General features: G+C 33.9%; 1 protein-coding gene across 1 annotated transcript in view; it reads right to left on the minus strand.

The window, feature by feature from the left end:
* LOC100974207 (eyes shut homolog) overlaps window positions 1–15,894 on the minus strand; it is a 1,877,183-nt gene that overhangs the window by 489,451 nt on the left and 1,371,838 nt on the right. Inside the window, exon 30 of the mRNA XM_063605324.1 lies at window positions 7,256–7,488. Within this exon, the coding sequence (XP_063461394.1) occupies window positions 7,256–7,488 (233 nt within the window). The remainder of the gene's footprint in view (window positions 1–7,255; window positions 7,489–15,894) is intronic.

The raw sequence follows: 15,894 nt of genomic DNA on the forward strand, positions 1-15,894 counted from the left end.
ATTAAAAGGACAATTAGTAAATTCATCAAATGTTAAGTTTCTATACCTAGAGTAAAATACGTATCCTCTAGAGATAATTTGGTACAGTTGAGGTCATTAGTATCTTATCTGTTTATGCAATTGTTTATTACAAGTATATACAACTCAATATATTTTTCTTGCAATTCAACTTGGAATATACCCCTGAAAAACTCTGGGGGACACATGCTGTGGTACATTTTCTGTATGGACCTTGTATTCTAGTTCTACACTTGTCTTTAACTAGTAGTTTACTTAAGTTACTAAACTTTTTTTGAACATTGTTTCTGCACCTCTAAAATGTTAGTTTCAATAGTGAATGATTTTAATAATTCTACAAAAACTTTAAACATGTATTTTATTTCTCTTTTATGTGTCAAATTATCTTTATGTGTGGGTATACACGTAATGTATATAATAATTGTATTAAAAACAAATAGGAATGCATGCAATGAAGTCATGGATGTTAAGAAATTTAGCCCTGAATTAGAAATATAAGATAAATCATACTTCCCAGTGTGCATGCATACATGTACTTGCAAATGTTTAGCTAGTTGATCATTCATGCTTTGACTGTAACCTTTTGTAGAATAGGCCTATATCATTTTCTTTATTATCCATATCTTTTGTGCCATGGTCAAGTTTTACTGCATATAATTCAGTTTTTCTGTGAATAGGTGGGGCAGAAGATAGTGCCAAAAAGAAAGAATGGAACCTTTACTGTGACTTGTTTTCTATAATCACATTTTATACCACATATTTTTGTTCACAAAATAATACATGAAAGGACATAAGCCTTATCCAGTCTGGTAAATTTTGGGTTAAAAAAATCTATACTGTATTCTGCACAAGAGAACACAAAGGTCTTCTATGCTTCCAAATTATTAGAAAGCATTAGGGTTAAAAGAGTTTTCATCCTATTTTTTGGCCTGTTGTAATTATTTCTCAATTTTTCTCCCCATCTCATCTTCTTCCCCACCATAATCCTTTCTATATTCTACTCTCAGATCTATCATTCTGAAGTCCAATTCTGGTCATTATGTCTTTTAATTGATTGAAAACCATTCTAATGTTTTATATTTTAATCTGTCATTTAGGGTTCTCTGCCATATGAATCACACCTGAATTTCCAGCTTTATTTCTCAGTCGATTCCATATGTGCCCTGCTCCCAAACTAAACTAGACAGCTCTCTTCTCCTTCAAGTATTTGTTCATTCTGGTTTCTTTTAAGTATCATTTAAACTGATCCTTTTAAGTACCATTTAAGATAATATTTTCTCCATAAAATATTTTTCTCGATGACCTAAATTGAAAGTAAAGGGAAAAATCTTTGTTTATGGAAATGTTTTGATGATGTATTTACATTGTGTTTGCACAGATGAAAGGCAACAAAAAGTTTTGCTAAACTATTCTGCAAAATAAATGGACATAAAAGACAGAAATCCAGGGAGAAAAAAAATGTGCACACATGCTGTGAATGCCTTTTGTGAATGATTATATTTTTGTGTTGAAATAAAGAAGAGGCCTGTTTTGTGATATCTTGGTGGATTGTATTGTCTAGTTACTATTTCACAAGCCCAAGGAAAAATGGCCCCTCTTGTTCCTCTCCTTCTCTTGCACAGGCAGTGGGTTAGCATATGGTTGAGGTTTTGCCAATTAGTCAATTTCAGACTGTCTCCTGGGACTCTGAATCTTGAGCAAGTGGCTCAGAACATGGCACATGTCCAGTGCTGGGGGCGGATAGACCAGTCTGCTCCTAGATCAGCCTCATTATAGCTCTTGTTCCCTGGCTTTCCAGAACATTGAACATCCTTTGATACATTTTCTAAGCTGATTTCATTTGCTTCCCTCAATTTGATGAACACTAGATATCCACCCAATAGGTTCCCTTTTTCGTGTAATCATGTAAGCCTCCTGAAAGATGACCAGAGGTCCTGTGGTAGGCAGAATAATGGCCTCCTGAAGATGTCCAAAGCCCAATTCCTGGAAACTGTGCCTATTCCCCTTTACATGACAAAGGGGAATTGGGGATGCAGATGGAATTAACATTACTAACCAGCTGACTCTGAGATACAGAGATTATCCTGGATTATCTCAGTGGGTCCTATATAATCACAAGCATCCTTAAGTGTAGTAAAGGGTGGTGTAAGAGTATGTCTGAGAGATACAATATGAGAAAAATTAGACTTCCCATTGCTTTCTTTGAAAATAGATGGGACCATGAGCCAAAAGATGCAGACATCTTCTAGAAGATGGAAAAAACAAGGAAATGCATTCTCCCTTAGATACTCCAGTAAGGAACACATCCCTGTCAAAACCTTGATTTAAGTTCACTGAGGATTGTGTCATAGTTATAAGTATGAGAATAGGGAGCAGGCTGTCTTTGTCTCCAGCTGAGCCCAGTGTTCCCTGCTGGAGAATGTAGTAGTTCATAGTGAAGAGCAGAGCAGGTTATAAACCTCCAGTCTACCTATGACTTCAAAAATGAAATCCCCTGTCTTTGATAATAGGTAATCTTGTCTCCTTTTAGTCACTGTTCTTGACTTCAATTCCCATTTATTTTCAATTTAACATCTCAGTATTTCAGCCATTGTCATTTACTAATAAATATGCAGCATTGCTCTCTGATTTCATACAGATTTTCAGACACGGATATTAACATTTGAAAAGGCAAACACCTGTTTCTTGGTCCTTTTCTGATGATGTAGACCATCAGTTCTCTGGAAGAGATAAATCTCTGTTGTAAGAACTTTACTAATGCTCTGTTTCCCTTGCCTTCTTAGCTATGGAATACCTGACACTCAGACATCTGATTTAAAGTTAATAAATAAATTCGGACTACTTTTGTACACTTTTAATATATTCCAGTTATGGTAAAAGCAAAGATATCAAGGCAGTCTGTTTTTTTAACAAGACAAAACACCTAGTAAAGCCTCTCACTTTTATTTCTACTTTTGTAATTTCCTCAGTACAGTTAACCTTTAAATATATATGTAATATATGTAGATAGAATATCAATTAAAACAAAATATTTCTGGCTGTTAATGTACGGCATTTAAATACTCCTTTATTTTACTATTTATAAAACTGTTTTATAGAACACTAAAATGTATGGGGCTGTTTAAAAATGTTAATCTTATAATTAATAGTCAGAGGCATACACTTTTCCCCAACACAAGGCACTGATATTCTAAATCTGTCACTCTGAACTTTACAGTAGGAGACAGCCATCTGCCTGCACGCAGCCATATAAAACAGAGCAAGAATATATGCTCTTATGTTTCCCTTGGTGAGATGTAGGATCATTATGATAAAGTAGGCAACAAGGTTTAGCTAATATGAATTAAGATAGCATGTGTTGAAGAAAAAAAGAGCATATTAAATCAAACTAATTCTATAAGTCAATGTTATTAGCTGATTGGATGTGGATGATTTGATAAAGTAGAGCAGCATATGATGTAATGCCAAGTAGATGGGAAATATGTGTGTGGGTGACCCATTCCTTAGTCTCATACCTCCAGAAACCCTTTCTCTGTGTTACTGGATCTAGTGCTATTTTAGTTAAGGCCTATACTTTAATTGACAACTCTATTTTGCTGTGTAACATGAAAGTTGTTAAAATAAAATATTTTAACATTCTTTCACAGGTTAAGAATATTAACTAGAAGTAAAAAGGAATGAGGCTTGGGAAGAAAAATCAGTTTCCAACATATCTTTGTATCTAGATGTCTACGCAATTATATATTTTTTCAGTCATGTTCTTTCATCAGTTATGTCTAGATTTTTCTGAAATTTAAATACTCTAAAATCTGCTTTTTATATTTTAGTTTAAGTGAAATCATTATGAAAAGATGTGACCACTCAGACGCTATTTTTTGGGCTCACCTAATGTGTTTTTCAGTTTAATTTTATGGGGATTATGATATCTTCTTCATTAAAAACTTACTAGATCAACATTAACTTCTTTGGTTTGACGATTTTTGAAATCTTATTTTTTAAAGAAAACTCTCTTTTCTTCCTGAAGCAAAGATTTTTTTTTTTCATAAACAGATGACAGAGTGGAAGAATTTAAAAATTTTGTTATGCCATCACATTAAATTTGATTTTCCAGCTAGTACAGTAATATAGCATGGTGGTTAAATGTGAAATCTGGAGTCAGCCAAGATTACTTCTAATCCCATTTCTACCATGTAGACTGTGTGACCTTGACAAAGTAATTTAACAACTCGAGGCTTTAGATCTCTCATTTGTAAATGGGGGTAATTTAGAGAGCCTACTTTAGCAAGGTTATTCTGAGGGTTAAATGAAATAAGATGTATGAAGCACTCAGTGTAGCGTCTGGTAAATCAGGACTCTTCACAATAATATTATGCAAATTTCATTCCTGAAGCAGAAGTTCATATATTTTAGGTATTGATTGTACTCAATAAGGGATTCATTTAAAAATTATTTTCATGGCACTCTGTCTGTAAATTCTGATTTATCTGTAAATCGTAAGCATTTAATACTAAGAACATTTCTAAGAAGTTATATAAATATAAGTATAATAAATATAAATAGAGAAGATTTAGGGACTGTTTATCCAAAGCAAAGTTTTTACCAGGCAATTGAAACAATCTGAAAATGGCATATAATAATTATTGAAATTTACACTTAAATTTCATCATCTATAGCATGATTCAGGTTTCATCTGGCCAACCTGAGTCATGCTATAAAAAATGACATCCTAGGACCAGATTCCTGAATTACAGACCTTAGGCAGTAGCAGTAGTCGACATGTGTCAGTATGGATTCTAAGGCACACAACATCACAAATTACATTTAGAGCAATAGGTTGAAAACACAATCCTGCCCTTGGCTTTCTTTATGACAGAAAGAGGCAAGATACTCTATTCAAATGTAAAGAGTAAATGGTTAAAAATAAATATTCATCACTTTCATATTTACGAATAAAATTTCAGTTCTGAACATGCATATCACATGGCACTCTATGTACTATACTGAAACATTTTCCAAAAGAGGCAACAAAAAAAAAATTACGGATAATATTATGATAATCTAAAAATAGTCCCATTACATTAATTTTGTTTACTATATCACGTGCCTCAGTATTAAAGTTATTCTTCAAATGCAATTTTGTAATTACTAATTATTGATAAAAATATTAGTCATAGTGTCTGATTATCATGTACTTTTAAAAAAGAAATACTCTATAGATTACTTAATGTTTAGCAAAACATTATCCAATTTATTAGTTTTTAAAATATTATAAATTCAGCAAGAAAAATAGTTAAAAACTTAAGAAGTATAAAATGATTAATAATATGAAAACACAATTTCTACAGCAAAAATAGGATAGATTTCCAATTCTTTTCCTGAGGTCACTTTCCTATATTCTGCCACCAAAACATCAAATACAATTAAACCTCCGTGAAACCTTGCTTAACTCCAAAAATCCTCCATTGGTTTTTTCTGGAAGAAAATACAGTTACTCTATGAAGTGTTAAAGATACTAGGTAAAGAGTTAAAGGAGAGAGAATTGGAGATTCAATGGGACAGAGAGAAATGATGGCTTAGAGGGTCATTGCTAGTGTAATACGTGTGTATGACCAGGAGATACACTAACATTAAAAAATTAAAATAGGCCAGTCACAGTGACTCACATCTGTAATCCCAACACTTTGGGAGGCTGAGGCGGGTGGATCACCTAAGGTGTTAGGAGTTTGAGACCATCCTGGCTAACATAGTGAAATCCTGTCTCTACTAAAAATACAAAAGTTAGCTGGGTGTGGTGGCTAATGTCTGTAATCCCAGCTACTCTGGAAGCTGAAGTAGGAGAATCACTTGAACCTGGGAGGTGGAGGTTGCAGTGAGCCAAGATCATGCCATTGCACGCCAGCCTGGGCAGCAGAGCAAGACTCCATCTCAAGATAAATTAATAAATAAGAGTTTTAAGACTCCACCTAGCACAAAATTAAAAAGATAAAAAGCCCTCTCAGAATTTTAAATAGTTAAATGTAGATCTAAAACAGCTTTACAACCCAAATTATCTCCCTAGATCTCTCTACTCATAGAATATAATATAAATGGCCTTAAATTATAGCCGAAAGCAAACATCATATTTTGCAAACACATGAAATACTTTTCTCAAAATCAAGCCATAGTGATGTATCTTCAGAGCATTTTATAGATAAAATCAATTTTGAAGAACACTTATATGATGTCTTAAGAGGAACATGAAAATAGACTGTGTTTCCATTTCTGTGCCTTTTACTATATTTGCTTGCTTACTTAGCTAAATATTAAACATTCACAGTCACACAAAGTCATTGTGGAAGAAGGGTGGAACAACACACACGCACACACATCCACATCCACACACATGCACATACATACACATACACAAACACACCCCTTCGAATTAACATTAGGATGTCCCACATTTTAGCGCTTAAATGGGGATTTATTAAATACAGTCTTGGATAAGTAATAAAATTATCTGCTATCTGAATCATAATTCAGTAGTAATCCCCATCCCCTCCTCCCTAATTTAGAACTGGAGATTAGTTGTATAGACACAAAGACACTTCAGCTATCAGTGCAAGGACAGCAAATCAGCTGCGGCATGACTTAATGCCTTTGTAATCTGTCCAGGGTGTTTCTGGCTTTAGTTGTCTAGCATTTCCCTAATTAACTGAAAACGTCTTAGGAGGCTATTAGATGTTGACAATAGGAGAATATATTTTTTTCATTCATTAACAGCTTCATTAATGTTAAAACCATATTCTTAAGCATCAAAAGTTAATGTACTATTCTTAAACACTAAATTCAAATATGAGGATTTGCATATGAAGTATATAAGTGTGGCTATTTGGCAATTAAGCAATAAAATAGTATTAATTAGAACCTAATTGTCTCTATGGAAACAAAGGAAAGATTCACCATAATTTTAGAAGTAACTACATAAAAAACACTATGTTTGAATTTTAACTCCTATTTTATATGGCAATTGGAAATATATGTTGAATGGCATTCCTAATGCAGAAAACATCTTAGGTTTGCTTCTACAATACTAAACTGAAAGTATTCGATCAGAATTCATTTTTAAATAAAATTATACAGCTGTTTCTTGTTTGTGCCAGTACCCATCACTAAGTTTACAATACATTTCAACTCCTGTCCATTCTCTGGAGAGGTTTTTAAAAAGAAATACAAAAGGGTAATGAAGATTGATTACCTTTTTCACAGAAGCGGCCAGTGAAATGTAGTGGACAGTCACATTGGAATGACACTATGCCACTGGAGAGGAAGATGGGATGGCATGTGCCTCCATTGTGGCATACATCCTGCTGGCACACAGAGGGTGCTGCAACAGAGGGGCTGACAGAAGTCCACATGGTATCAACCCCTTGTGTCACATCAGAAGCATCAACAAAGGAGGCTGTTGGAGACAGCATAAATCCCTGGGATCTGTGATTTATAAACAGACAAGAAAACAAAATATAAGTAAAAGCACTAGGAACATAAATAGAAATAATAGAAAATTTGATTTAATATAAGAGAAAATGAAACCAATACTGATCAAGGTTTAACTGAGGACAAATAAAATTATCATGTTTGTTTCACAATTATGAGATTTGTAAATGTTAAAAATTTCTGAGCCACATAACATGACCCTGTAGTAGTAAGAAACGTGGAAGAAATAACCTTCATAAACTTGTCAGTTGTTTTATGGAAAAAACATAGTCCTCCTTTAGTTGTTACAAATCTTATGAGCCTGAGATCAAGAATTAGGTCATGTTACATCTTCATGCTAAGATTGTTTGAACTTGAAGGATTTCTGAGTTAACTGCTAGAAATGTGCATTCATTAGTCGGACTTAGCATTAATTTCTGGGAGCTATCCAAGAGGTACCTTAGAAATACCCACAAATATTCCCTAATTTTTTTTTTACAAATTTTAATACCAGTTTAATTTTTTCTTTACAATAAATAATGAACAACAACAAAAGTCTCTCTGAATCATGTGAAATTTCCTACTTTTACATTCAAAACCCCTTGACAATCTGATTCATCCCTGCTCTTCCAGCCTACTTTATCATGATTCCTAATAAGTACCTTAAATTCTCTCAAACCAAATAAGATTGTTATTCCTTAAAGATGCTGAAATTTCCTAATATTGGAAGTTTGTTTAATATACTTTTTATGCCTTATTATTCCTCAATTCCTGTCTAAATTTCACCTACAGTGCTAAGCCCACGCCTGCATTATTTTTTGTCCCTGGCCCAACAAGATGAAACTGTAGTATAGTTATTTTATGTGTAGCCTCTACTATTTAGATTGTATATATTCATTGTTTTTTCTTTCTCCCTCCACACAAAAGTTTTTCATTTTATCAGAAGTCTTTATTCATAATACTTAAGAAAATTTGTTGAATTAATGTGTTCAGCATACTCATGAGTTTCATATACTGTCTGGGAAGGTTTTTAGAATTTCACTTAATATAATAATGAGATAATTATCTTTTTAATGTAAAAAACCTTGTGCAATAAAAATCAACAATTAAACATAATAAATTTTTATTTTATACCTTGTCATAAAGATAAAACCTTAGCAAAAGAAGTCACTTCAAACATTCCCCAACTGATCTTAGAGACTTAAAAAGCTATTTTTATATCTACTACGCACATTAATGTCAACTTATTGGAACAAAAGATTTAAAGAAAATGAAATAGATAATTTATATTTTACTGATACATTAATGTGCAGGTCAGTTCTTTCGCAACCTGAAATTCTTCTTTATGGTGTTCATCACAGATTGTAACAATATATTTATTTTCATGATTGAGCCTGACCTGCTTCTCTTTCCTCTGGATTGCAATCTACATGAAGGATGGTGGGATGACTTCTGTGCTTTTCTTCATTTTATTCCTAACGATGCTTGATCTCTAGTAGGCTCTCCAGTAAATATTGTATAAATAATTTTGAATCTTTTTTTTTTTGTAAATATGCAATGTATCACACTACTTTCTGTTATTGTTGTTGTTTGTTTTTTTGGGATGAAGTTTTACTCTTATTGCCGAGGCTGGAGTGCAATGGTGCGATCTCAGCTCACTGCAGCCTCCACCTCCCGGGTTCAAGTAGTTCTCCTGTCTCAGCTTCCTGAGTAGCTGGGATTACAGGCACCCGCCACCATGCCTGGTTAATTTTTTGTATTTTCAGTATAGACGGGATTTCCCCATGTTGGACAGGCTGGTCTCGAACTCCTGGCCTCAGGTGATCCACCAGCCTCGGCCCCCGCAGAGCACTGGGATTACAGGTGTGAGTTACTGCACCTGGCCTGTACCACACTACTAAACAAGAACAATAGCAGTGAAATAATTTTGTCACCCCGGGTTAATTTTATAGCTCCATTATATAACTCTTTAGTTTTATAAATAATGTAAGTTCTAACACTTTTGATATAATTTTGTAATCAACTTTCTCTGATATTGCTCTATCAGAAAATTAGCATACATCTTCCTATTAGTACTTGCAATATAAGTTTGTCTCTTTAAGGCAACTTTCATCAAGTTAAATGGCAATGCTAATATGAGTGACATGGGATTTATTACTCAATATTCTGAATTCTAATTTAATTTTTAGTTTTAATGTTTCTGAATAATTTCACCATTTCTAACATTTGCCATGGACTTCATGAACTGCAGTCTGTCACCACTTTCTCAGGAATAAATTAGAATTAAATGCCACTACTTCTTTCTCCTGCTGTAGCTGCTCAGGGAGCCTATGTCTCACCTGAAAAAAATCAATATTTTGCACATTTCAGTTAAGTGATTGAACAAAAATAATTGCTATCAATTGATCCGAAAACATCAGGATCACAAATCAATTTTTGAAAGCAACATTAATCATTTGATCTTTGTTATAACGATCAAATTTCATATCTGATATATGATAGTTAATAGTCTTTGGCTTTCAGTTTTATTTTTGGAAGTTATAGATTATGTCACAAATTTACTTGTTTTAAAATAGAATGAAATAAAATGTATTCAATTTGTTATATATTTAAAAAGGAAAATTAGTTCACACTGCTAAAATTTTACCTTATTTTTACATACAGTTTAAAAATATCAAGTGACTGTGGAGGTTTATTAAACATAACTAGATGTTGGACTTAGTAATATAATTAGCAATGTAAAAAAGGAACAGTAAAATTACCATTTTTAAAATTCTAGAAATCATAAATGTATGAGAGTTTAGAAAATAGTAAGTGTGAAAATCTGTCTGATCGTTTCTTAGGTAACTTTGTATAAGGATACAGTGACAAACCAGCCATTATTATAACAAGAAATTAGTCTTCAATAACTTTTTCTTAATGAATTAGTGTCTGAATAACATATGCTCAATGGATTCAAAACCAAACTTGATCACTGGAGAAAGACACCTTGATAGGACAGCAATTTCCAGTCGTGTTGGGGAACTCTAGTTGGAACAGGAAAGGAACACACACTACTTATTTCAATCCCACAGCAAGCAGCCTGTGAAAACATGGGGCTAAACACTTCACATTGCTTCAGCCTGAAGGATTTTGCTCATTGCCAGCTGACTTTACCACTGCTCAACAGACATTTGTCTGGCACAAATTTTTAGAAGGAAGAGAGGGCTCACACAGATATGTGCCTACGAACCTGGCTTCTCAAGTACAGAAGTAGGATCATTTTTAGAATGATGATGAAATATTAAAAAGAAACAAACGCTGCCAGAAGACCCTTGAGTTTAGAGCTTTAATAGCGTAAGGGGAAGACAGGATTCAAAAATCACTGTGTTTGATTGTAAAGAGTAGTAAAATAAATGAATTATAATCTGGATAACAAAATGCATATATCTCATGTAAAGAAAACTCACTTTTTTTTTTACAAAAATGAGAATATACTCTAAACACATACTTCATTCCACTTTGTCTTTCCATTTATTAGATATGCTATTCTACTCTTCGTTTTTTCACCTAAATGTAGTTTTTGGTGGGCTGCTCCATTCATAAGTATAGTTCTTCACTTTCCTTTTAAAATCTGCAGAGTGTTTTTATTGTTTGGATATATCATCATGGATTCTATCAGTTTGTAACTGATATATTTAAGTTGTTTCAAGTTTTTTTCTTGTTATCTGAATCATAACTTTATTTTCAATAGTTACATTGAGATATAATTTGCATACATAGTGTACCCATTTAAACAGCATTATTTAATATCTTTTAGTAGATACAGAATTGTACAACCATCACCACAATCTAGCTTTATATTTTGTCATTCGCAAAAGAAATGTCATTTCCCTTAACAGCCACTCTCCACCATATATCCTCAGTCTAGTCTTAGTAAACGTTTAATCTACATTCTGTCTGTAGATTTGCCTATTTTAGACCTTTCATATAAATAAAATCAGATAACATATATAGTTTTGGACTGGCTTTTTCATTTAGTGTAATGTTTTCAAGGTTCACCCATGTTGATGCACGTATCAGAACTTCATTCATTTTTTTTTTCTTTTGAGACAGAGTCTCGCTCTGTCACCCAGGCTGGAGTGTAATGGCCAATCTTGGCTCACTGCAACCTCTGCCTCCCGGGTTCAAGCGATTCTCCTGCCACAGCCTCCCCAGTAGCTGGGATTACAGGCATCTGCCACCACACCCGGCTAATTTTTATTTTTTGTATTTTTATTTTTTACTTTTTTATTTTTATTTTTTTAATTATTATCATACTTTAAGTTTTAGGGTACATGTGCACAATGTGCAGGTTAGTTACATATGTATACATGTGCCATGCTGGTGTGCCGCACCCATTAACTCGTCATTTAGCATTAGGTATATCTCCTAATGCTATCCCTCCCCTCTCCCCCTACCCCACAATAGTCCCCAGAGTGTGATGTTCCCCTGCCTGTGTCCATGTGTTCTCATTGTTCAATTCCCACCTATGAGTGAGAATATGCAGTGTTTGGTTTTTTGTTCTTGTGATAGTTTACTGAGAATGATGATTTCCAATTTCATCCATGTCCCTACAAAGGACATGAACTCATCATTTTTTATGGCTGCATAGTATGCCATGGTGTATATGTACCACATTTTCTTAATCCAGTCTATCATTGTTGGACATTTGGGTTGGTTCCAAGTCTTTGCTATTGTGAATAGTGCCGCAAAAAACATACGTGTGCATGTGTCTTTATAGCAGCATGATTTGGGTATATACCCAGTAATGGGATGGCTGGGTCAAATGGTATTTCTGGTTCTAGATCCCTGAGGAATCGCCACACTGACTTCCACAATGGTTGAACTAGTTTACAGTCCCACCAACAGTGTAAAAGTGTTCCAATTTCTCCACATCCTCTCCAGCACCTGTTGTTTCGTGACTTTTTAATGATTGCCATTCTAACTTTGAATAGACCAATAACAGGCTCTGAAATTGTGACAATAATCAATAGCTTACCAACCAAAAAGAGTCCAGGACCAGATGGATTCACAGCCGAATTCTATCAGAGGTACAAGGAGGAACTGGTACCATTCCTTCTGACACTATTCCAATCAATAGGAAAAGAGGGAATCCTCCCTAACTCATTTTATGATGCCAGCATCATCCTGATACCAAAGCCGGGCAGAGACACAACCAAAAAAGAGAATTTTAGACCAATATCCTTGATGAACATTGATGCAAAAATCCTCAATAAAATACTGGCAAACCGAATCCAGCAGCACATCAAAAAGCTTATCCACCATGATCAAGTGGGCTTTTTTCTGTATTTTTAATGGAGACGGGGTTTCACCATGTTAGCCAGGATGGTCTCTATCCCCTGACCTTGTGATCCATCCGCCTTGGCCTCCCAAAGGGCTGGGATTACGGGCGTGAGCAACCGTACCCGGCCCCTTTATTCATTTTTAGTACCGATATGGATCTATCATATTTTATTTATCTATTCATTAGTTGAAAGATGTGGGACTTTTCTACTCTTTGGCTATTGTAAATAATACTATGAACATTCATGTTCAGATTTTTGTCTGGATGTATGTTTCAATTTCTGTTGGATATGTAATTAGGAGTGGAATTGCTGGATTATATATTCTATGTTGAACATTTTGAGCAACTGCCAAACTATTTTCCAAAGAGGCTTCACCATTTTACATTTCTGCCAGCAAAATATAAGAGTTCAAATTCTCCATATCCTTGTTGGATCAAACATAAGTTTTTCTTTTTTTGACTTTTAAAACACTATTTAATGACCATCTTATCAGTTCCATTGAATTTAATCTTTTTGAACTGAAACGTGTATGCTTTTCATTACAAATAATTTCGTATGTATTCTTTTTTTTCCTTTTTTTCAATTTGCTTTCTATTTCTTTCAGGTTTTTCAAATTTTTTAATTTTTAATTTTTTATTTATATATATATATTTATTATACTTTAAGTTCTAGGGTACATGTTCACAATGTGCCGGGATAGATACCTAATGTAAATGACGAGTTAATGGGTGCAGCACACCAACATGGCACATTTATATTTATGTAACAAACATTCTTTTTTCTTTGTATCTTTGACAAAAATCTCCCCATTTCTTCTATCCCCCAGATCCTGGCATCATAAACTCTTATAAGTAGTATGTACATTTAATTTTTTATGAATTTTGACAAATTCCCCTCAGGAGTGATTGCCACAATTTACATAGTAACAACTTTTACTCTACTTATACCAATAATTTCTTTATCAAATTTTTTGCTTTTTAACAGCCACTTACATAAAAACTAGAAACTTGCTGTTGTTTCAAATTATATTTCTTTATTAATAAGTGTCATATGCAGAATAATTCCCACCCCCACTTAAATTAAAAGTAGTTTTCTGAACTTGCCTAACTAATATCTGTTTCATTCACCTGGAGTCACACAGGGCAGACCAACTGAGTAAAACCCCTTTTGCAGGTAATGTATAGTAAAGGCTGTGATGGCTTACCACTCTTTCTAAGCCCCCTATTTCTCTAATTATGCATTATCAAATGTCATAGCTATAAACACATACACATGTATTTAATATACCTATGTCTATATCTACATCTACACCTACATTCATAACTTGTATCATCTCTTGTACTATTTCTGTGGAGTTTTTTAGTTGCCAGGTGTTCAGTTTTCACACAGGGTAACTTAAAACAACTAGTGATGTCTTAGTGGTGTGGCTAACAGGAATAAATCCAGAAAATAATTCAATTGCTGTTTTAACTTTCAAAATCATAAGAACATCATAACATCTAATAAAGCTTTAAAGAAATGGAAAAATGACTTCAAAAGTTTGAATTGCCAGCATTCTCAGCTAGTTCCAAAATTTTATGTTGTTTTTAGTTTGATTAATAACTTTGAAAATAATTAATCATTGCAAATTTTATGAGAGCAAAGCAATATAGAAAAATGTTTTTGCTATTTAAAAAACATATATAATTGTCATTATATTAAAGGAGGAAATATGCAAAATTACTGTTAGTACATGAAAAATTCTCATTTGCCATTCAAAATAAATGTTAGATAGTAAAACAAATCATACAAGGAAAAATTAATCTGAAGAAACAATCCCAAGTGTTACTCCTCTTTTTTGAATATAACATTTATGTAATAGGATAAGAATCATACCTTAATAAGTTTAGTAAGATTATCATTTTAAAATGCAAATAAATTAATTCACTCCACATAATAGTGTAATTTTAATGGATCTTGTTTTCATATTTTCCTAATTTTTCTCACGGGACAAATGCATTTCTTTCTCACCATCTTCTATTCTTTAGCTATTACACAGTCACAAATAGGATTCCTTAGATTACAAGCTTTGTCATATGATTCATGTTCCCTGCATCCTTGGGTGTTAGGCAGGACTGGCACCTCAGGGCATTGCAGACCGCTGTTTCACAGTATGAAGGGTGGATATTTTTGAAACATTCTCTCCCCCTTGATAGATTCTGATTTTACTTTCTCATGCCAGAGTACAGAGGGTTATTATTATTGTTTTTATTTCAATGGCTTTAGGCATACAAGTGGTTTTTGGTTATATGGATGAATTATATAGCGGTGAAATCTGGGATTTTAATGTACCCCTCACCCTGTATTGTACATTTTACTCTAATAGGTAGTTTTTCATCCCTCATCTCCCTCCCACTCTCCCCACTTCTGAGTCTCCAATGTCCATTATACCACTCTGTATGCCTTGCATACCCATAGCTAAGCTCCCACTTACAAGTGAGAACATGCAAAAATCATGATTTTTAATGGCTGTTTATGTTCCATCCTAAAACTACACCATCAATTATTTAGTAGTTTCTCTCTTGTAAAATGGTTAAATTATTTCCAATTCTTGTATTCCTTTTCTTTTTTTTAATTATACTTTCAAGTTCTAGGGTATATGTGCAGAATGTGCAGGTTTGTTACATAGGTATATACGTGCCATGGTGGCTTGCTGCACGCATCAACCCATCATCTACATTAGGCATTTCTCCTAATGCTATCCCTCCACTAGCTCCCCATCCCCTGACAAGCCCTGGTTTGTGATGTTCCCCTCCCTGTGTCCATGTGTTCTCATTGTTCAACTCCCACTTATGAGTGAGAATATGTGGTGTTTGGTTTTCTGTTTTTGTGTTAGTTTGCCGAGAATGATGGTTTCCAGTGTCATCCATGTCCCTGCAAAGGACGTGAACTCATCCTTTTTTATGGCTGCATAGTATTCCATGGTGTACATGTGCCACATTTTCTTTATCCAGTCCATCATTGATGGGCATTTGGGTTGGTTCCAAGTCTTTGCTATTGTAAACAGTGCTGCAATAAACATACATGTGCATGTGTCTTTATAGTAGAATGATTT

Source organism: Pan paniscus, chromosome 5 (assembly GCF_029289425.2).
Source record: "Pan paniscus chromosome 5, NHGRI_mPanPan1-v2.0_pri, whole genome shotgun sequence".
Taxonomy (NCBI): Eukaryota; Metazoa; Chordata; class Mammalia; order Primates; family Hominidae; genus Pan; species Pan paniscus.